We start from the raw sequence: 23387 nt of genomic DNA, 5'->3' as shown, positions 1-23387 counted from the left end.
CAGGTTTAATTTATGCACATAAACACACGCTTTCGAACACGTACAAGCATGCACACATGCTTACATCCAAACCACACGCATACTTCCCACCACAACACACTTCACATGGCCGCCCCAGGGCGAAAAAATAAAAAAATAGAAAAAAAGTGTGCGATTCTGTTGTAAGGGGGGCTTACTTGAGTGACATGTCTTGCCCTTCCATCCGTTCTTACACTCACAGTAGAAGTCGTTCACCAGGTCCCGGCACGTGCCGCGGTTGCGACAGGGGTTGGTGTTGCAGTCGTCAATGTCTGAGAAGACAAGACAGAGACAAACATGCCTGTTTGGCATCTTCACGGAGAAAGAAAAACACGCAGAGATTTTTCTGCCATTTTAATCCTTGTCGGGCTGCCTAAACGCTGTTTTTTTTTTTCAGATCGCATAAGTCAAATTTTCAGAATGGAAAAACACTAAGTGTAAAATTCAATGACTACATCTGGTTTTAAAGTATGTATAAAAGATAATGGAACTATATCTTTTTTTCATAACGTGATCTTTGTTAGTTCTCAAATCACCAAAATAAAAGCTAGACAGTCAGGGAGAATAGAACATTCTTTTGGGAATTAACTTAGCAGTATTCATTTTGTTATTATGTTTGAGCAAAAGAAAACCGCATTATCCATGGCAAAATGCATAGAATTGCTGAAAACTAGCTTTAAAACAAACATTCTCAACTGTATGGCAAAAATGTTATAATTCCAAGAAATTAGCTTTAAAACTGCAAAAAAAGAATCTCAGCTCCATGGAGAAATGTGTAGAATTGCAGCAAATTGGCTTAAATTCGAAAATGCCTCTATAATTTTCTCTAAAATGTAGCCGCGCCGACAGCCGACTGCGCTCATTGCCACCCCAAACACCTAAGCCTTTTTTTGAACCAGAAAAGTTTCAATATGGGCCTAATGATCATTCATATCCCCCGTCACTTGAAGGTTTGAAACAAGCGGGATTATTTGGTAGCACTTTGTGTGTTGCCTATGCATTAGGAATGCAATATGGAAGTGTTATGTTTAGCCTACCAGGTGTTATAATATTGAAGACTTGTTATCAGCATTAAGAAGCAAGACAGATGAAGAAGTCAATGCACTGTTCCACCTGCATGTAATGCATAAGCACATGTATAGACTTGTGTACCACTGTATGAATACTTTTGTAATAACACAAACAAAAAGAACCATGAGCTTTTTTGAACACTTGTACTACGTTGTGGGGTGATTGTAGGCAACTTGTATATAACTTCAATAACCATGTATTATCCACCGGTGGGTCAAAGAAAGTGAAATCCATTATTCATATAAACAAATACGACTACATAACAGTATTGTGTGGCGAGAAGAAAATTAACTTACTGTTGTCGCAGTTGGGTCCCTCCCAACCCTCGGCACAGATGCACTGGTACAGGCTGACTTTGTCAATACACGTTCCCCCGTTCTGACACGGGCCGCTTTCACAGTCATTTATATCTGAGTGTGAAAGAGGAGAAAAATAAGCAAAAGCCTGAGGAATATGCACAATATCAAGCCATGCAATCAAGGCGTGCACCATGAAATCCCTTCAAGGACTTATTTACCATTTCCAATTTTCTACAGTTTCTTAGAACAAGTGAACAACTCACATTGTTTCCACATTACACATCCAACGGCGGCCTTGCAGTTTCCCTAGTGCCCCATTTATTTTGGCTGTCGTCTCCGGTCAAGTAACCTCCCACCAAAAGCCCTTCCCAAAACTCCCTCTTCTGTCACCCAAAACCACAACAGAGAGCTTGGTGTTGGGTGTGTGAGTGCGTGGGAGAGACAAGGCCAGGCAGACTTCCTGGCTTAAGAAAGTGAGAGTTAAGGGTGGGGAGGCATGGAACCCCCCTCATTTAACAACTTCCCCACCCCCTGACAGGCTAGTGAAGGCTGGACAGGGTCATTAATCAAGACCTGTGTCTGAGAGACAGCATAGGCCTCGCCTGGGGCCTCCAGTCCTCCATTAGAGCTGATAACCCAGTGACTGGCAGGGCCAGGTCTAGCCCGCCTGACCTCTCTGGGCTAGGGAGCCGGCAGCTAAAACAGCCATCCATCAAACAGGGAGCTAATAATTATCTCCCCTGAAAGAAGTGTTGGTGAGAACAAAGTCGCCAGGTTTGGAGGGAGCGAGAGAGAGCACGCTTTGAACCCAAGGATGCGTGTGTAGTGACAGAGAGAGTTCTTGTCAAGCGCCAGGAACAATCATTATAACGGGGAGGGAGATTCTTGTGGTGTACTTGTGGTCGGAACGGAGCAGGGCTTTTAAAGAAGATCTGCTTCTCAAGAAGGGCCCATCCTGTCCTCTACCACCCCTGCAATACCATTCTCCCTCCATGCTCTGCCCTATCCACCTCATAATTCTGCCACATCTCATCTATCCATGCCTCCATCACACCCCCACATTGATCCCTTAATTCACACATTAGCCATCCACCATCTAGCCAAGGCTCCATCCATCCACCTCCCTAGCCATCCTCCAGTCAGCCATTCATCCACCGTTCTTCACCCCTTGGAACTGGGGGAGTCACTTACTCTCATGGCAGTATGTCCCAGTGAAGCCCTCCTGGCACTCACAGCTGAACTGGCCCCCAGCCTGGCTCCGGCAGCGCCCGTGGGGCCCGCACACATTGGACGAAATCAGACGCATGCCCCCAGGGGTGCTGTTGGATGCCACGGCAACCGTGCAGCTGTCAATCACTGAGGGAGAGAGGGCAAGGTCAGGACAGTGTTCATATATGGCAAATCACAAATGTTGATCTGTAATGCACAGAACTGACATTACCACACACGTCATATAAACCTTCACAAGCGCTTTGGGTGCTAAAGCTTCTAATAAATAAATATTCAAACAGATGCAACACATGCCAAAGTCCTCCTAATTTCTTCAATCTGTGGTGTGTGTGTGTTTAGATAAAAGTAGTCCAACTAAATACAAGCGTATTAACCCTTATCAGGGTTACTATCAAAAATGCACGCGAGCACACACACACACACACACACACAGAGAGGAGAGAGAGAAAATGAAGGGGGTCTATCATATTTTTAGCAGGAAGAACACAGCATTTCAATTTGACAGATTTTTCTGGGGTGTTTTGGAGAGACAAAACACAGTCTAAAAGGGAGGAGAGGAAAAATTTAAGAAGCAGAGGCAATTTGTCAGAAGGAGGAGTAGGGCGGGGGGTTCTTAAAGGGAGTGTCTTGTCAAAGAAGTAGTCTGGCAGCAGTAGCGGCTCGAAAACATGAAACCAAATCTTAACTCTTCCCATGGTAACGAGGCCCTGGGGGACCGGCGGAGAACGGGTTTGTGCCGCGCGGGCTTGCTAACCTTAGGTCTTCACACACACACACAGGTGGGACACACACCCAGCACAATGGCCTCAAATTAGCAGATTAGATTACAGGCTCTGCAGGTTAAAAAGCCCCCCCTCTCAGATTTACAGTAAAAAAAAAAGCAAAGGGAGATGAGTGACCTACATTTTTTCGGGGTTAGCCTTCATTAGCATTAGCCAAGCTAGCCGAAACTGGCTAGGCTAACACTGAAAACCAACAGACTTTTACAGCAACGTAAAGACTGCACAAGGCTGAACCAAAAAGAAAATATGAACCTTTGCAGGGTGTGGTACGACAGTGGTCCTTCAAATGGGAACAGTTCTTGCCCTCGTAGTCTTCGGGACATTTGCAGAAGTAGTTGGTAGCCAGGTTGAAACACTGGGCCCCGTTTTGACATGGGTTCGGCATGCAGTAGTCGATATCCAGCTGAGAAGGCGAGAACAAAAACAGAGAACGGTTTAGACATATACCATGTAAAGTAATACCTGCCATTTTACCTTTTTCATAACCCATTGTAGACTTCACCACGGAAACCTGCTAAAGACCCATAAACAAACACTTAGCGGTGGGGAGTTGGAGGAGGCGGGAAAAGAGAAGACAGAATAGCCCAGACGGAAGGGTCGGAAGGTTCACAAGTGTTAACAAGCACGACAAAGCTCCGGTTTTGAGTTGCAAAGAGAAACGATCGCAGAGAGAAACGCAGGTGCAACTACAGTGGGGTGGGATGGAAAGGTGGCAATTTTTTATTTTTTTTAACTATTGAAGAGGCTATCAATGAAAACAGATCATGGTGTGAAGATTCACACAGGAGAGAGGAAAGTTGGCCCTAACCACCGATCTAGGACCATCTCCAATCCTATCCTTAACCATTAAAGGTATGGGGAAATACGGTATCTGACCGTGGATCAGTGGTTTGAGGTGACTGCAACTTACTCTGGATTTATTCAAGATAAGTTGGCCCTAACCACAGATCTAGGATCAGCTTATACTACCTCCAATCCTAACCATAAACCATTACAAGGATGCAGCAATATCTGCTCCTGGATCAGTGTTATGGTTTGAGGTGACTTGGACCAACTCTGGGTAGGCTCTGGGCACAGTGAGGGGGTGTGGTGCCAATCTCTGCTCACCTGACAGAAGTTGCCAGAGAAACCGGGCAGGCACAGGCACTGGAAGCCATTGACGTCGTCCTTGCAACGGCCGTCATTCAGGCACGGGCCACTGGCACACTCATCTACGTCCTTCTCGCAGTGCTCGCCGCCGAAGCCTGACGGACAAACGCAGCGGTACCCGTTCACCATGTCCTAGGGAGGGGAGGAAAAGGGGGGGGGAGAAGAGAGAACAGGGTGTTGGGGGTGAGTGTGGGAGGTACAGAACGGGGTGGTGAGGAAAACAAGCCATTGTTAAATTAAAGGGTTGGAAAATAATTAAGACATTTATTTTTCCTGGCAGGGGACGAGAATGTTTATGGTAATCTGATCTATTGTAGTCATGAAGACCTTCCACCTACTCCCTCCCATTCTCCCCTCCGCCACAAGCATTCATGTCTTCTGCCCCGCTCTTTGTTAGCATTGCCCGAGCAACTCTGTCATGTCTGTGTTCTGAAAGCATGTCTCAGCAGTTTGCTATTTTTAAACCTGCCATAAAGGGGAAAAAAGGGGGAGAAAGAGGGGGAGAGAAAGCAGCCAAAAACAACTCCAATATGCCAGGAAGTATCTGAAGTATGTCAATCCACCAGGACCGGTACATTCCAGAAAAATAACACATCTATGTCCCAAATGGCACCCTATTCCCCATGATAGGGTTCTGGTCAAAAGTAGTGCACGATATAGGGAATAGGATGCCATTTGGGAGAAACCCAATAAACCTACCTTGCAGGTTCCCCCATTTTGACACTGGTCCTGGCAGTCATTAATATCTGCGGAAACAATTTGTAACAATCAAATAAAAATAAACAAACGTATACAATTTGAGCTCCGCCGAGGAGAGGCCTTGATAAGGCTTCCTTGTCAAGATTTCCCACAAGCTTTCCTCAAGATAAGCCTTGTTCGAGAATGGGTGGAAAAAAAAAATATAAAAAAAAAGGGGCCTCGGTGCACTGGGGCTTCACGCGATTGCTTGAGCGCCCATGTTATTTGGATGTTATCGTCTGCCCGGCTGTGCAAGCAGACAATGGCTCGAGAAAAATGTGCATTATTATTATTATTAGTAGTAGTAGTAGTAGTAGTTTTTTTCCTCTCGTCCAATTTCAGACGGACCACTCCAGAACTATTAGTCCAGGACCAAATAAATACAAAAATAAAAACACTGAGCCAGCCTCAGTCCTAGCCGTCATTGTCATAAACTCACTTCCAAAACTGACCCTAGAACAGTTGTTTAAAGTTGCTACTGGCACTTGACGTGCCATTGCTTCATTTTAGAACAGGGGTGTGCAACTTTTGACTCTGGAGATTGAATGGCAGGGTGAGCAGGCTTTTGTTCTACCCTAGCACGAACACACTTCAACTAATCATACTTTCAATTGCCAACCATGATTAGTTGAATTACCCATGTTAGTGCTGGGCTGGAACAAAAGCCTGTTTCCCCTGCTGCTCCCTGGAACCAGAAAATAAAAAAAACTCACTGGTGTCGCAGTTCTGGCCCATCCAACCGGGGAGGCACTCGCAGAAGTACCCTCCAATCAGGTTGCGGCAGGAGTTGGCATTCAGGCAGGGGTCGCCTTCGCACTCATTGGCGTCTGAAACCCACAAAACATTTCATTCCTTCATTGGGCATGCAACTGCGAGGTGTCGGCAGCCATAGGAATAGAATTTAGAATCGTTTCCCCCGTCATCCACCCATTGACTTGGGGATGCCTATTCTAGGAATTTTATTTCTATGGTCTTTTCTGGTGGTCTGCTGCGGTTCGCATTCAAACCGCGTCAGAGCCAGTCCCCATGGCGAAAGGCAATTGGGGACAAACAAACACAAAATGTGCCAGGAGGGGTGAAGGGTAGTGGATCAAGGCAGCAGTGAAGAGTTATCCTCTTGCTCCTCACACTAAGGGGTGAGGAAGGGGTGACAGACACATACGGGTGAGAAGGAGTGTGGGGGGGGTAGTTGTTAGTGGAGGGTGAGAAGGAGTGGGAGGGGATAGCTGTTAGTGGATTAAGACAGAAGTGAAGCGTTAGAGGCACCCATCCTCTCACTCCTCATTCGAAGCACTTTAAAACACACTGCCATTCCTCAAAAGGATGATCCCCCGGCTTAGGAAACCCCACATTATCCCTGCCCCCAGAGGATTCCCAAAAGCAGCCATGGAATGGAATGCCGAAGGAACCATGCCCGTTTCCAAATCCTCACACTAGAGCGCCACCAAAAGACAAGGGTGGTATGACGAATATGCACTTAGAAGCTTATCTAATGTCAGTTTGTAGATTTCCCCCCCCCCTAATGGTTAAGGTTCAGATTTGGAGAGTGTAAGCTGTTCCTAGATCTGTGCCCTAAGGAAATCCTCTAATTGTAGCAAGGTGGTTAGAAGTTGCCCTCAGTTTCCTAGATCGGTGGTTATCTTCAACCATTAGTGAGAGAAGAGATATTTGATCCTGTATCAGTGGGCCAAATAAAGTATATAATTTACCAACTCCGTAGTGGGCATAGAGATCAATACTCTCTCAATGGTAGTAGGATATAGAGATGGTAGTGGAATAGAGAAGGACTAGGTTGTTGTTGTGAGATAGAAGGTGGAGGTTTGTAGGATATAAGAGTACTCAGTTGTTTCTGTGATAGAGGGGATATAGTAGAGGAGTTGCATGGGGTTTGTGGGATATAGGAGGTAAAAAAAAAAAAAAAAATGGATAGAGGATGAATGAGAGCTCAGTGGTCGTGTGATAGGGTTCAAACTAGATGGCCAAGATGCAAAGTTAAACTTTGCAACTTGGCCAAATAGTGACGACCGTATGATAGAGGAGGTGCAGGGTGTTGGGATAGAGGACTGACTGACCGATGAGGCAGGTCTTGCCGCTCCACTGGAAGGGACAGGTGCACTTGAAGCCGTTGACCTGGTCCTGGCAGGTGCCCCCATGGCCACAGGGGTTGGGGAAACACTCGTCCACATCTGGGGGGGGGGGGGGGGGTGGAGGACAAGTGTGTTACGACTACATGTGGAATGTCAAATCAACACAAAATACATTTACGTTTTTAAAGTCATGTCCCCGCCGTCCTTGCCTATTCCTAAATAAGTCTATATAACACACTGGTTGTTCAACTCTTAACCCCTATTAATATCACAAACATAACTGGAGTTATAACCTGTTTTAGGAGGGCATGTCATTCATCTATTCAATTTACAATCTCAAAACGGTAGTGGAGAAATGTCAACAGGGACAATTTCTTCACATCTGTCATTGGCGAACAAGTTGCTTGCAAAGAAAACAAGCCTGGTTGGCACCATGAACAAAGCGAGAATGGTGCTCGCTCCCTCTGTGCAAAATAAGGCACCTGCACATCAGCAGTACTCTACAACGGTGCTGAAGAATGAGTGTTGTCACACGTTACCAATGCAAGGCAAGAAATAACGTTTGTATCATGAGCACCAGCGACAAAGAGAAAACTATTATGAACTAATACCTATCAAAGCTATTTCAACATACTTACTTTACACCACTGGATGCGTATTAAGTAAAACTACTTTGAAGTACTACTTAAATATTTTGGGGTTACCACTGCATTCCTAAAGAAAATATGTACTTTTTAACTCCCATACATTTTGATTGCTTAGCAGGACAGCAACATTGTCTAACTCACGCATTTATCAAGAGAACATGTGGTCTTCCCTACTGCCTCCGATCTGGCGGTCTCACTAAACACAAATGCTTCGTTTGTGAATGATGTCTGAGTGTTGGATTGTTCCCCGTGCTACCTCCCCAAAAAATTATATCATCCCGTCTCGTTTGCTTAATATAAAAGGAATTTTAAAGGATTTATAGCATTTACTTTTGATACTTAAGTATATTAAATATACTTTGAAACCTTAATAGAAAATGACTCAAGTATGACAAGTGGAATTCTTTCCACCGCTGTACGCGTTGCCATATTTAGATCAACTTATACAATGCGTTTTTCCTATGAGAAAAATGATCCTATTGTTTTCTATAGGTTGTGGATTTTTGGGGGGATCAGATGGCACAGCTGCACAGTGAAAGGAGAAACTCGCCGCTGGCCTGTCACTGTGTTCTACAACATGCTTGACTTGGCTGCCATCAACACACGTGTTGTTTAAGCTGTGCATGAACCCCATGAGCAGGAGAGACTTCATGGGTCTAGCACACGGGCTACGTGAGAGACATACGAGGACCAAGGCAGCAGCAAAGATTCCACACGAGCAATTGCGCAAGCCAAGTAGAAACTGCCAGGTGGGCAGATCCACTCGCTACAAAACACAAAACCTGTTTCAGCTGCAAGCGACTTGTTTGTGCGAAGTGTTGCAAGCGACAAACATTTGTGTTGACTGTTAGAACAAGGGACAACACCTAAATAAAGAGCCAACTGCTGCCATTACGTGAAGATGCACAACATCCCAAGCACAAGCAGGGCCACAATTAATGTGTTTAATAACTGATAATAAATGGGCTATTTTTGACTGCGGTCATAAAATTGACACATTCATTATAATGCCATTATTTCTTTTGTGCTGATTTTCACTATTTATCATCAAGCACAAATGGTGCCAATACTGATGTTTATGCAACTGAGATTTTCTTCAATTGACCACGCGTCTTGCTGACAGACCATGTGTCTTGTTGGTTTGGTTACTTGTATTTGTGTTGTCGTTGTAAAAAGAAGCGGTTACTGTGTTCCAACGCACATGCTTTTTGTTTCAGTTTTAATGAAGGCACTCCACAAATAAAATAGATTTTACACTTGAAATTCTACGTTTAGTGATTTTTCAATTTTTTTTTTTTTACATACAGTACCATAAACTAATGAAAATATTATGTTCTTTCCCCCTCAAAATATTTTATTTTAAATGTTGCCTACGACCTTCATAAAACACAACCAGATAATTATTTTTACGATAGTCAAATATATTTCATATATGCTGTTAGAATGTTGATGTCCAAAAGACGCGTCATCGGCACGAACAAGGCCAGTATAATATTGAATTTAAAATGACCTAAACCTCAGGTATTACATACTATAATGTATTACTTACTGATGCTGCAGGAGGGGCCACTCCAGCCGGGGCCACACTGGCACTCGAAGCCCTGACTGGTCTCCACACAGCTCCCTCCGTTAAAACAGGGCTCCGACAGACAGGCATGCTCTGCTATGGACCGAGAGACAGAGCAAGAGGTAGATTGAGCGGGTAAAAGGGAGAGGGATGGGAGTGAGAAGGGAGAGAAAGAAAGGGGAGAGAGGGGAAAGGTGGAGAACAGATGGAGAGTTAAACTCCTAAACTCAGTTAGTTCTCACACTGCATGAGGGTGAGGTGGGTTTTTCCCCTCGCTGCTGTCGGTTCCCAGCAGCTTTCTCTGGCCCAGCATGGCTACAGCCAGTGGAGTGGAAAGCCCCTTTGACCTCTCACTAACCAGCTCTGGACCACACCGCAAGACGAGGAGCGAGAGGGGGAAGGAAAGAGAGAGGAAAAGATAAAGAGTGCTGAGTGCAAGAGAAATAAACAGAACAAGAGAAAGAAAGAACAACATTTCTCACTGAGAAAGACACAGAAAGAAAGCGAGACAGAAAGAGGGTCCGTTCCCCCACTAGGCCTACGTCGTAAAAAAAACAAACAAAAAACATCCCCTCTCCCATTTCACTCTCACTAGCCCCCCAGGGCCCTAGCCCTATAGCCTTAGCGTTTACTCTAGCCAGCTAGCAGGAAATCGTCTGTCACGGCATGCTGACCCGCCAAGCGACGCACCGTGACTTCCACCCAAGCGTAAATCATTGTCCATCCCTTCGCGGGAGGACGAGAGAAGACAGGAGAGAAGAGAATAGCAAACTCAAGTCACGACGGATTCCTCCGCTCAAATCAATTAATGCTGCATTCTTTGGCTGGCAGATCGAGGTAGCATCCCAAATGGCACCCTATTCTCTATATAATGCACTACACCTCTGGTCAAAAGTAGTGCACTGAATAGGGTGCCATTTGGGACTCCCACGAGGGGGGAGGCCCTGAGGGGGAGATGACTGTTGATTGGTGTCAGCGGGCTAGGGGCAGGGGAGGAAGAGAGGGGGATATAGGGAGGGAGAGAAGGAGCACAGGAGGGGGGTTTAATGTTGTTGGGTATGGCTGGGAGAGAAAAAGAAAAGGAGAATTCAGGCTTGGCTGGAATCCCCCTCTTCTTTCCCTCGTTCTCTCCCTCCACTCCCTCGCTCTCAAGATGACCGGTGATAGTTTTCAAACCCTCGCTACAAACAGAGGTGGCAACTGTCCCAGACAAACACAGAGCGGGCGTGTTTGACTGCCAACGCCTACAGGGAGCTTTCCCCTCAATTAGCTGAGTCATGCCTCCATTGACCCCCATACAAAACAAGGGCCATCTACTTATCCTAATGATCAAATTCAACCCAACTTCATTGAAATGTTCTCAACTCAAAAAAACTAAAGAAATGACATATACAACTCTATGACATCCCTATGATCAAAACTCAAACTTTATAGAAACCAACCTTGATTCAAACAATTGACACAAGGTTAGCTCCGTTACTGCGTCTCCTTCCGTTCCCCTTGACGATACCTTAATGAGGTCGTCACCTCCTGGCCGGAGTGACGCGGGAGACCGCCCCACGAACGGAACCTCCCTGGATGGGGTTAAGCACGGGGCTGACCCCCCCTAACCCCTGAACCATGACCCCTCGACTTCCCACCCCGTCGCACCACATGACTCAGATCTCACCGACCAGTCTTGAGAAAACAAATACCTTGTTCTCTTAATCGTCACCAGAAAATGAAAAAAGTTGAGTGGGAGACAGGAGAGAGATTCTCCAACGTAGTAGATTAGCTGCGCTTGAGCGTCCAAGACTAATTTCCCTCTGGGACAATAAAGTTAATCTTGTTTTCTACTCCAATTTCACTCTCATAAGGAATAAACATTGAGTGGAACCAGACCCCAGACACTACAAGCGACTTACCTATTTACACACACACGTCAGGCGACTCACCTTTCTCGCAGTTGATACCAGAGTAGCCGTCAGGACAGGCACAGTGGTACTTGTCAGGTCCAGTGTTGCTGCAGGTCCCCATGTTCTGACAGGGCTGGAACGTACCACATGTGTTCAGGTCTGGAAGACAGGGAGGGAAAAGTACGAGTGTGTTGGTACTTCACAGCAAATGGACGAGTGTGTTTGTGAGGGCACCAGTTATCAGCTGTATATCTATCTACAGAGCAGAGGGGTATACCACAAAGCAGGATCAACGAGTTAGCCAGCTAACTTGCCTAAATATTCATTAAAAAAAATAATATATCTCTCTCTCACACACACACACACAAATTGACTCAACAACCAAAAGCATCTAAGTTTAGCTAGAACCAGAAAATCAGTAGGCCTATTTATGGTTGTTATCAAAGTTAGCTGGCCAACTCAATGACCATGCTTTGTAGTATACCTCTCTGGTGTGTATTTGCATGTGTGTATTTGCATGCGTGCATGTGTATGCTTACCTTTGTCGCAGAGCTGGCCGCCAAAGTTTGTGTCACAGAGGCACTGCCACGGTTCCACGCAGCTTCCGTGCACACAGCCCGGGTGAGGGATGCACTTATCACAGTACTCGCCCTGCCAGCCGTACAGACACCTGCAGGACACACACACACACACACGATAAGTATTCAATGCACGGGACAACTGATCTTAACAAAAATACACATTCAGTGCTTGACACTATCCCGCTTAAACACACAAACACAATGTAACACACAAATGGGTTGGGCTGGGCTAAGGCTGCTCCTTGAGTAAGTAAAAGTGCTTGTCTGGACAGGGCACTAGCAGGGGTAAACTTCTCACTGAGCCATTAGGATAACAGAGCGAATCGTATACACACACACACACACACACCACTTATCATTCATTCCTGGTATCCATGCCCAGCCCACCTTTGCTTCATGCAATGGATAACTATCCCAGATACCCAATATATACACCTCCTACCGAATACATAATTTGCTACTGAAAGGCTTGAATGAGAGCTGCAAAATCTATCAAAATGGAGGAAATGTGAAAGCATCAAAAGTACCCATTTCACTGCAGCCTCCCGTCAGAATCAGATGCGCGTTTGAGTTCAGAAGAAGCTATAGAAGCTTCTCCGGAATCGCCACAACATGCTAACTTCTCCTACCGCCACTTCCGATTGTTTCTTGGCTGTGAGACTAAAGGGGCTAAATCAAAGCGTAGCGCTGAAGGGAGGTGAAAGAGGATGGGGTTGGGGGTGGGGAAACAGACAGGTGAAAGAAAGAAAAAAAATCCTTTGAATTTGAGAGCGGTCTTTGAGACCAGATTCCACTGCCGCCAACATTAAGCTCTCACCACTCTGGGGGCCCCTGGCAGACGTGTGCAAAGGGTGGTCGCGATAATGTCCAACCACCCCACATAAACTCCCTTCCCAAAACATGCAAAGGTTCGGGCCCTTCACAGCTCTGGATGATGGGAGGGGGATTCATTGGGTTGTGCTTATTAGGGCACGCAATGTAAAACTTTAAAACAGTCACTTCCTGCTTCAGTCTGTATTCTTCTGTTTGGTGCCTAACGAACACATCACGTTCTAGGGTTGTGAGTTTGATTGCCACGTATAGTAACGTATACAGTGTTATCTAAGACACTGCCAAAACTGACTACGTCTCCATCGAGTCTTGTGCCAATCCAAAGTGGACAGAACACATGGTATTGGGAATTCCCCCTGCCAATGGTGTCATTTCCATGTTGAACAAGGGTATTGCTGAGTGACAACAAGTCGCAGTGAGATTTTGAGTCTGGCTCTTTTCAGGGAGCTTTTTACTAACTTAGGTTAGATGAAAATGGTTGTGTTGGGAAAAGGGGTGCTTACTTGCAATCTCCGGGCAATTTACAGGAACCATGTTCAGTGCTGCAGCCTTGCCTGCAAATAGCTGAGAGTGAGAGAGAAAGAGAATGAGGTAGGAAGTAAAGGAGAAAGCAAGAGGGAGAGAAAGAAAGTCAAGTCAAGTGTGGTGACGGTGAGAGACAGCAAGAAATTCACAGGGGGGGAAAAGTAAGAGTGACAAGAGAGAAAAAACACAGAGTCAGCATGATGATGTCAGACAGCTCCCCCTCCCCCATCTCATCTCCAAACTCGTGGGAATGTCCTAAGCTCCAACCGGGGCAGTAATCCTACAAAATCCAAGACTTATCCCGGAGCCCTGCCATCGCTCCCCGCTAGGATACTAAGGCCTAGGGGTGCGCTGGTGCGTTGCAAACAGCCCAAATTCCAAACGGCAACGCTAACCATTTGTAAAAGCCTGCCGGGCCAGTCGTGGCCAAAATCTGCTGCGTTAAGACAATATGCCCTCGTGTCAATGGGTGAAGAAGCCAGCTTGACCCCCACCCCTAAATTATATGATTTAGCCTAGTGTTCATTCTCTCTCTCTGGTCGGTATTCACCTCAACGCAATTGCTGTCAATTGTGGGCCATTGTTACTTTCAATAGTTTTGGACTTGCCATAATGACAGCATGCTAACAAAAGTCGCTAAAGCACAAGTTGCCCTTAAAAGGCCCACTTATTTATATAATTTAAATTATATATTCCAATTGATTGTTGATGAATGTCACTTGATGAATGCCTTTTGAACTTTGTTCAAATGTCTAACCTCATGTAAAGAAAGTTACTTCTTTAGCTTTTGACTTCACGTTGCTGTAAAATTACAGACAACTACTTCGGTTAAATCCCTCCCTCTTACCAGTGCTGCATTCTGGTCCAGACCACCCTTCGAGGCAGGTCTTGTTGCCGTTGTGGTCGCAGTTGTAGTGGCCAAAAAAGTCGTTGCGCGGACGGCAGAACTTGTTGCAGCCGAAACCGTAGTAGTGCTCATCGCAGCTGACCCGGATCTGGTACTCGAACTGGCCCACCGGCCCGTTGTGCTTCAGGCTCTGCCACTGGCGGCTGGGGTTTATCATGCCCGACTGAACAGCCTTCTCGATCCTCTCGCCTCCCACGCCTGACGGAGGGAAATGGATTGCGGAGAGAGAGAGAGAGAGAGAGGAGTCAGAGGGACTGGTAGGAAACACATGGGCATAAGGTGGAGGGGGAGGCAAAGACAAATGCAGTCATACAGACAGACACAATACATACACAGAAGAAGTCAACACACGATGTGAATGCCCATTCAGCAAGACCAAGCATCTTGCTTTGGGTCATTTTAATGCCACTTCTCAGTCTTTACTAGTACAGAGTCTCCAAATATCAGTGGGTAAATGCCCAAACATGAATTGCCATCCAAGTCTACTGCTGCCAACAGACATAAGAGGTGATGCTCCCTTCTGTCCCTGCCCCCTTCGCCACCCTCTGCTACCCCTGCACCCAAACAAAACTCGACCTCGCCGGGGTCAGCACTCGAGGGAAAGAGGACGGCATCACTACCATGCCAGCGCTGCCATGTCACTATGTTAGGGCAGTGACTGCCCTAATCCCATTTTCCATGAAGAAGTCCTCTGGTAGTCAAGAAATACAGAAAGGCAGTAATGCAAACAACGCATATTATTATTTTTTTAACTGTTTCAAACAGTCTGCCCACTTAAATTCTGTTCAGCCTCTGCGAGCTTTGACAAGGGGGCGCGAAAAATAACAAAAACTTAAGCGTCGAGTTTGTTTACTCTTTTCTTGGAGGGAAAGCTGCTTTGTTACGGCAGTGCTAGTTGTAGTGGCGGGCCGTAGTAGTAATATTTCATGCCGTTCTAGAACCCTGTGCATGGTATTTCGCCAGTGGAGTGCAAAGTGTGGTCGGGGTGAGGTGACGCCCTCTCACTACCTGAGGCCCGGAATAGTTTGACGGCGAGGGGGTTGTGGTTTGGCAAAATGGACAAAATTAACCCAGGGTCCTCGAACCCCAAAAAATAAAAGACCTGGAAGCAAACTGTGACCCACCATATCAAACAGGAAAACCCTGGGACGGTTGACGGTGCGAGAAATAGCCAACCTCAAGAAACTGTACTGTCCTGGTGATTTGACCAAACATTTAAACCTCCCAGTCCTGTGGTGAATACCGCTCGGGGGAACGAGTCGAGTCGGCACCAACATGATAGTTACCTCGGTAACTTGTAATTTAAGCTTATGTAAGCACAATTTAGAGAGACGCTAACTCTAGACTAAGGTTAGCCGTAGCAGTGTATCTGGATAGCATTAGCAGCACAACTGTGATAGGCTTTTAATGAGTCTGCTTATTGGAGGCTAACTGGCCACGTGCCAAGGGCACTTAGCTTGTTGACGCTAAGTGAGACAGTCAATATTTGGCCTGTCCTCGTTTGGCCCTCTTCCTTGGCAGACGTTTTCATTGATCTAGCTGGCTTGTTGTGTGTGCTTGTCGGCGGGAGGGCTTTCGAAAAATAAAGTCTTCAACCTCACACTAACCTTTTTGCATTTGGGCTTTATTGGCCCGAATGCGATGATTAGTTTCATGCTCGATGTAGACTTGGCTGTGGTGGAACTACTGCCCTGCCCTCCTTCTGGGCCAAAGCACACCTGGACAGGGGTCAGCGTACCCTGGGGCCGATTTAACACTGGAACTATAATGGTTCCCTGAGGAATGCCAAATGCAACACAGCCTTAACTCCCACTGACTGCCTAACAGTCGGGCTGAAAACAAACAACGCACAAATCTGTAGTGTGATCTCCATCTCCTCCTCACTCTCTCCCTTACCAGTCTATACTACCGTCACTGTTTTCTGAATGAGAATATTGTGTAAAATGACAGTTGAGAGCTAAATCGATGGTAGGGGAGTACGAGAGCCAGAGGGAACGACTCAAGGTTCTTTATGCTTGATAGTTTTCTGCCCAATGTTGGTCAGTAATACCAACCAATGGCTTTTCAAATGGGGGAGGGGGGGGTGAATGTGAGTATCATAAAGGCCAATGTGTGAGTGTGTACCCCACACACAGAATGGTGGCATGACCATGACCTGCCATCAGTCAAAGCCTATAAAAACATTTTTATAAGCACAAGTAACATTTCCCTGCCTCCCACCCCCCCTTACCAAGAAATGAAGCCCCCCCCCACACACCTCTGCCCCTTTACACAAATGTGACCGCTTTACAGGTTCCTTATTTTTGTCCTGGGATCACCACTTCCAGGTCACGGGGTCATGTGGCTTTTGTAAATGTGAAACCAAATGGAATAAATAAATAAATATATATACCTATACACACACACACACAACGAGGTAACATAATGGTGGGGGATAATACTCACTGCCCGTTGAAGAGTCGTTGTTGAAGTCCAAGGCCTCCACGATCAACGTATAGGACCTCTGGAGAGAGAGAAGATTGATAAGACAGAGAGAGGTGTCAGGTAAAATAAGTCACAGCTGCGTTAATCCTTTCACCCCTGGCTGATACAGGTTTACTTTTAGATTCCTTTCTGCATAGTTCCTGCTAACAGAGTTGGCTATAGGTTACTTCTTATTTAGCCTACTGTTTGAATGGACATAACATATTGGCAGAAATCTAAAGATGGGGAAGAGAAAGTCCCATTTGAGGTAATAACTGTTCTTAGATCTGGTATAACATCAATGCAGTGTGTACCTTTATCAATAAAACAAAACATTTCTTTATAGGCACACATTCACAGGGAATAGTGTAAATACAGCCAAACTCCTTCCCATTCGTGAGCACACACACACACACACACACACACACACACACACACACACGAGCCGCAAGCGAGTGGGTATGGTGGCGTTTAACGCCGTGTCTGTCCATATGTTGCAGATTAGAGAGAGCGCGGCTATACCCCCCCGAGGCGCCAGCAGCCCTCTGATCCGGGCGGGCTAAGCCACTCTCCCTTCCAGCAACCCACCCCAAAACTAAACCACTGCTTTCTCCTCCCCGGATAGAGCGAGATCAAGGGTGGCGATAGAGCAAACCGCTGGCATTGTTTAAAAACATCCTGGGTTCCTTTCCTTTATTTTTCCCTTCCAGTGCACTGTGAGTAGTTAAGCGTGGAGCGACTTGAGGGCGCTGTAATAGGTAGAATAGAATGGTTGAGGTAGTGGGTATGCATCTCTGCTGTGTGTGCATGCGCGCGTGTGTGTAAAAGGCCATTTCAGTGTGTGTATACTTGTGTGTGCGTCGTGGTGACGGGGATCCATTATTTCGGCACCTCTTTGAAACTCTGTCTCTCTTAAGGCCCCCATCGCTCTCACCGGTATCGGATAACAGACAGCGGAGAGCCGTGGAGGGCTGGGCTGAGGGGAGGAGTGTGTGTGCCAGAATGTGTGTATGCGGGCCTTCATTCATTTGAGACTGTTGTGTACAATATCATGAGTTTATCTGGGTGCATCATATATCGGTTTGTGTGTGCATGTGTGCGCAAATAAGCGTACGTGCATGCCTGAATTCAAGTGTGTGTGTGGGTCCATACTTGGCTCCAGTCAGAGGGCCTCTCTCCACTCGCGACACTCACTTGCCAACAGTCACATGAGCACTCCTTGTAGCACTTGTCAATGAAGCTCCAAAAATATGAGGGGGGGGGGGGGGGGGGCGGAGGAAAGAAGGGTGTGTGGTGGTGGAAACAGGGGGCGATGAGGGGGTTGGGGTGGTCGGGGCAGACAGCACTCGCTCGTTCTTTCCCTCCCTCTCCCTTGGAGGCATGCCCGGCCTCTTGTGTGGGGTTTATGGCCTTGCCACTTTGTCCCATTTAAACAAACACAACGCTGGTTCGCTGGCACACATAGCCCTGCACAGCATAGCAGCGGCTGCAGCTAGCTACATTGTTCCATTGAGTCACTGATCGTTATCTTATATGGATGTCAGTCTAATTACTGGTTATTACTCCCAGGAAATCCAGATGATGTCAAGATTTGAGGGAAACCACACAGCAGCACCAACTGTGTGTGCAGCCATTTTGCATAACATGATAAGTGATCATAACCATTGAAATGGAGAGACAAGCTAAACTGTGGTAGCCAAGTCAACTCAACTTTCTTATACTATCCAAAGCTTGCGAATTTCACTTGGCTAGCTTCACAATTTAAAAAGCACTGTCCTCAAATAAACTCCAGTAAAAACTGTTCTTTCCTCACAAATATAAAAAAAATATTTCAAAACATTTCCCCCTCCCAAACCCATTCGGTTAGTACATGCCACCATTCGACTGTGCCAAAGTAATGTTTACCAAAACAGTAAATAGTAGCCAGGTAAGAAACCAAAGCACACCATCCCCTCTTTCCCCAGACTAGTGGTGCCTCGCCCACTTTCTCCCCTACGTCACGCCCTCCTTGCTGCAATATGATTGAGTATTTTTGAAACGGTGCCTAACTACATGCTTCGTACACAGTTTTGGTTGAGGACAGAGGCACGGCTGGGCGCTTTCGCTAGGCTGAGATAAGTGTGGGAAAAAGCAAGTGAAATGAGCAGACAAGCCTGGGCACGTCCAGGAAGGGAGTCGGCTGGGTGAGTAAGTGCCTGTGTTTTGCAGAGCAGTAGGAGCAGGGCTCACGCTATGGTGGCCTGAAGGGGAACTTTTGGGGGAAAAAAGGATAAAGTCATCGTTGCCCACATGCTTTATTCACCACCGGAAGCCCTTTATCAAAGGTCAACTGATATGGGGCCAGTTTCACAGACACAGATGTTAGGGTTGAACTGGCTATTTGTTTGCATAACTTATATAATATACTGGGGAAGCTATGCTAAGTACATAAACTACGAGTAAATCATCTGTTGAAGACAAGAACTACAACCGGCAACAGGAAGTGCGTCACGACGCTGGGATCAGACTACACGCCGACGACAGGAGGAGCAAGTTTTAACCACGCTCCTCCTCCCTCGGACAGGCCAGCATTGAGCAGGAAATATCTCTGAGTATAAAAGAGAGAACAATAGGATGTGTCGTTCTCTTCTTCTCTGTTTTGCCCTGCGAGGTACAAGCTTTCAATGCTTCTCGAACATAAAATGTCCAGTATACGTGTTGGGTCAAAATGTCCAGTTTGACATGAACACTAAAACGAAACTTCTATCTGGACGTGTTGTGCTGAAGATACAAGCAGGCTGTTCGGATTACCCTCACCTCACAAGTCACTGTGTGCTTTCCAGTTTTGTACTGTCGGACCTCTCCCTCTATTAGGCATTCCCCCTGCCTCTCCTGAACACACACACTAGGCCAGATGCAGGTAGTTGAGGCTTTTACAACAATAAGGGAGATGGAGAGAGGGATGGAGAGAAACAGAAAAAGATATGGGGAAACAGAGGCAGACAGATGGATTGGAGAGAGAAAAGAGAACGAGAGATGAGCGAGACTAATAGAATAATCCTTGCTGAGAAGTGAGAGCGAAAAAAAAACCAAACGAACAGAAAAAAAAAAAAACAAGCATCAATGTTGTCACTCTGGCTGAACTCCAGCCCGCTGGTTGACCGTGGGTGGTGGGGGGGGTCTATCCTCATTGGTCTCTATCCTTCTCTAGGCTTTGGCTCTGGGGGCTGCTGGCTGGTGGAATAATAGGCCTACCGGCATTACGCGAGTAAGGCAACCGATGGGCCATAGGGGCCGAACTTCAAAATAATGGCAACTTCAGCACAACGGTTTAGTCTGGGAGCCGCCGAACGAACCGCGACACTGCTGAGTCTACTGCTGCATCCTGTTGCTTACCCCCAGCCACATTATTCCCATCCTGGCCTCCCATTATCTCCCATAATCCTCGCTGCCAGCCCGAGGCTATTGTTCAGCCCCCCCCGTTAATATAAGCTGTCACTGCTTCTGTCTGGCTCGGGCCGTCAAGCCAGGGGCTGAGAGAGAGAAGAGAAAGAGAGAGTAGAGCTCTCCAAGCTCTAAAAAAGAATGAGAGGAGAACAGTGGCCTGTGTCACATGTGAGAGTTCAAAAAGGAGAGAGGGAAAAGAGGGGGAATGAAAGTTCAACCACAAGTAAGATGTTGTTGGCGATACTTTTGGCCATGGCAAGAGGCTGCCATTTGAGAGCCCAATAAACAGACTGACGCACAGAGTGAGGTTGTCTTGGGTCGCCCGTGCCAATTTGGGGTCGGGGTTGTGGACATATAAAACAGACCCAGGGCCACTCTAGCCTAGCCCAAAACGTCTAGCCAAGCCTGGGGTGTATTTTTCATTAGGAACCAACAGAAGCAAACGGACCAAAGTGGGGAGGGACGTACCTAAAGTCATTCAATAAGAAACTCATTTTTGTTGCAAAATGTTTTCCAACGGTGTGCACTAATGAATACGCCCCTGCTTCTTCGAAGTAAGGGGACGGTGACTGCTTCATTTAACACACCAGTTACTATAGGGTGGCAGGGTTAAAAAGATGGAATGTCTTGGGACCAGTCAAGCGCAACCGCCCAGGTTGACAAAGGGCGGTGGGGGAACAAGAGGCCTTTATACTGCCTGTGTTAAGGTCAGGGGCGAGGGTACACGCCCAGACCTTTGTGACTTAGGCAATGTCGACTGCCCCTATACAGTACTGGCATCGTGACCAAAACGCTGAATGACTGTTCAGTTTATGAAATATTTGGGAATATTCCATACTCAGGAATCTCAAGTGTCCACACCTGCGCTAAACAGAACAAAACATTGGCATAGTTCCAAAAGCCCCTATTTCTAGGAATATCCTCTTTACAATCGACCTAGAATTAAAAACATTTTTTAATCCAGATCCTAATTCTATACGAAAATCACTATAAATCCAACATTGCCCTTCCACAACACACATCATTCTTCACCCATTAGGTCTAGCCATGGAGAACACTGTAAGCAAAGGGTTTGGAGGGGGGAAAAAGCTGTCTCCATTAACCATGCCCCCCTTGCAGATGCTCTCCTCCCTCTCTTGCTCCCAGTTCCATTTCTCCCAGTGGGAGGCCTCGTTACCTAGCAACTCCCTCAAACATCCAATCCCTTCATCCCATTGATGACCTGGCACCTCTTCATTGAATGCTGATGAGGCACAAATTTACAATTCATACAAAACAGGGGTTATTGTATGACCACTAATGTAAGTGTGAAAAAAAGCCAATTCCCCATTCAATATTTCATTCAGTTTTCCCCTGAGCTTGTCTTTGTTGTATTTCTGGGCGAACAATCTTGAGTAATTAACCATGTTTCCAAATTGCTAGGTAGAAATTGGATGGAAAAGAAAGTATGCAATAGAACAAAGGCTCCTTAGCTAGGTCTTTTCATAGTGATATTGGAGCATGTCTAGAAAACTATTTGGGGGCCACATCATTGTGTGTCCAAAACATATTTTGATGCTGCCAGGGCAACTTATCTTTATTGAAATATCATCAGTCCACTTTGGTTGTCATGTTCTTTGGTCAACTATGGCCTAATCCTTAAATAATTGCTGGGTTCAACTAGCCTACCTCATTCAAGATTTTTCCTCTCAATTCTCAAAAATGACAGTATAATCTCAGAGAGACAGAAAAAAAAATGAGCTCAAAATATGGATGGCTCATGTCATGAAAATTGTGGCATGGTAAAAAAAAAAACGTACACGAGAACAGTCAACCAGAGGAATGTGTATAGTTAATCGAGTGAAGTCTCCGCTTCCTAGGAGCGCACTGTGTGTAAACGCCGTGGCTAGATAACCCAGCTGTTTTATTGCCTATTCTTGCACAAGCCATTGTTTGAGGCTCGGCTACTGGTCGCGCTCTTTGGGAAAAGACAGTGGGGAATGAATCCCGTTTAGGCAGCGCGTCACCAGCAGATTGATGCGACGCTACAGCTCTTCGTAAACGATTAAACCTCTTCGGAATTGCCCAGATTTTTGGTTGAACATTTCAGCCTATTCCCAATTAACTATCGCATAAACACTAGTGATGAGCATTCAGACAGCGCAAGCTTATGGACCACCTCACTTTATTCTCTGCTATTCTGATTGAACAATAACATACTGTTTTTTTGTAAGAATAAGGTAACCCCCTAAAAAAAAGTGGCCCATCAACTTGCATTGTGTAGCCTTGCCTGCCTCACATGACATGCTGACATATCCAAAAGTTACTTAATTTGCCCATCGTTTTTGTAGTCTATTCCATGTCCATTAATCGAAATTGCACTTTGACGAGACAAAATATTGGAAGGTTCAAGATCTCAGCAAACTCGCGCGCCAGAGAGGGAGAATGCGTTACATAAACATAACGACACAATCAACTCACCGGCCAAGCGAAGCTGAACGGTAACACAATCCTGGACTTGTCACTCCTCATGTTCCGCAAAGAAAAAGTATTCCCTCCGACCACGGGTGTTGATGCCGTCCCGAAACTGCATGGGCCCGCGGAAGCGACCTTCAACTGGTACTCCTTTAGACACACTTTAAAATAGGTATCACACTCGTCCCTCGTGCATTTGCGATCTGCGGCATTCCGAGATCCATCGCAGCACACACCAGTCTGCAGTTCGCCATTCACGTTCTGCATCGACACAATTTGCAATTCGAAGTGTCCTGATGCCACAGCCACCTGTTGGGGGGGGGGGGGATGTGCAACATTACTTTATTTGAATGCGTCTTGCCTTTTGATACCTTCATTTCAAACTGTCAATCAACATTTATGTAAGCTTGAACATTTCCACCTGTAGAAGTAACGTTAGCTAACAGCTAAATAGAAGTAGATAGCTGCAACAAATCTTAAAGTAGGTAGATAAATGTTTGTTAGCAAGCTAATATCGACATTAGCTAAGTGTGTGATTTGTAGTTACTAACTTGCAACAAACTATTGCAAAGAAACCCCCTTACTGTTATTTTACAGAGGCACGCGTTACTGCTTATTTTGGAACTTTGGAAAAGCAAATTGATGGTGACATGAAAACATGCTCAAGTTTTCTAGTGCATCCACCTAAACCCACAACCAGTTTTTGAAAATGTGCAT

At 46.0% G+C, this 23387-nt stretch overlaps 1 protein-coding gene across 3 annotated transcripts in view; it reads right to left on the bottom strand.

Moving 5' to 3' along the window:
• Positions 1 to 23387, bottom strand: part of LOC106586244 (protein jagged-1b) — a 31617-nt gene that overhangs the window by 7810 nt on the left and 420 nt on the right. For 2 of the 3 annotated variants that reach the window (XM_014173327.2, XM_014173309.2), the window contains exons 2-16: positions 22677 to 22979; positions 16773 to 16830; positions 14268 to 14525; positions 13399 to 13459; positions 12023 to 12153; positions 11523 to 11642; positions 9571 to 9684; positions 7360 to 7473; positions 6001 to 6114; positions 5249 to 5295; positions 4508 to 4681; positions 3653 to 3803; positions 2580 to 2744; positions 1386 to 1499; positions 177 to 290 (exon numbers count right to left, since the gene is read on the bottom strand). In XM_014173327.2, coding sequence (XP_014028802.1) covers positions 177 to 290; positions 1386 to 1499; positions 2580 to 2744; positions 3653 to 3803; positions 4508 to 4681; positions 5249 to 5295; positions 6001 to 6114; positions 7360 to 7473; positions 9571 to 9684; positions 11523 to 11642; positions 12023 to 12153; positions 13399 to 13459; positions 14268 to 14525; positions 16773 to 16830; positions 22677 to 22979 — 2038 coding nt within the window. The remainder of the gene's footprint in view (positions 1 to 176; positions 291 to 1385; positions 1500 to 2579; positions 2745 to 3652; positions 3804 to 4507; positions 4682 to 5248; positions 5296 to 6000; positions 6115 to 7359; positions 7474 to 9570; positions 9685 to 11522; positions 11643 to 12022; positions 12154 to 13398; positions 13460 to 14267; positions 14526 to 16772; positions 16831 to 22676; positions 22980 to 23387) is intronic. The other variant, XM_014173318.2, reaches the window with a different exon arrangement.

The sequence above is a fragment of the Salmo salar genome, chromosome ssa02 (assembly GCF_905237065.1).
Source record: "Salmo salar chromosome ssa02, Ssal_v3.1, whole genome shotgun sequence".
NCBI classification, from domain to species: domain Eukaryota; kingdom Metazoa; phylum Chordata; class Actinopteri; order Salmoniformes; family Salmonidae; genus Salmo; species Salmo salar.
Note: the sequence above shows the minus strand (reverse complement) of the source record. Positions and strands in the feature narration are given on the sequence as shown.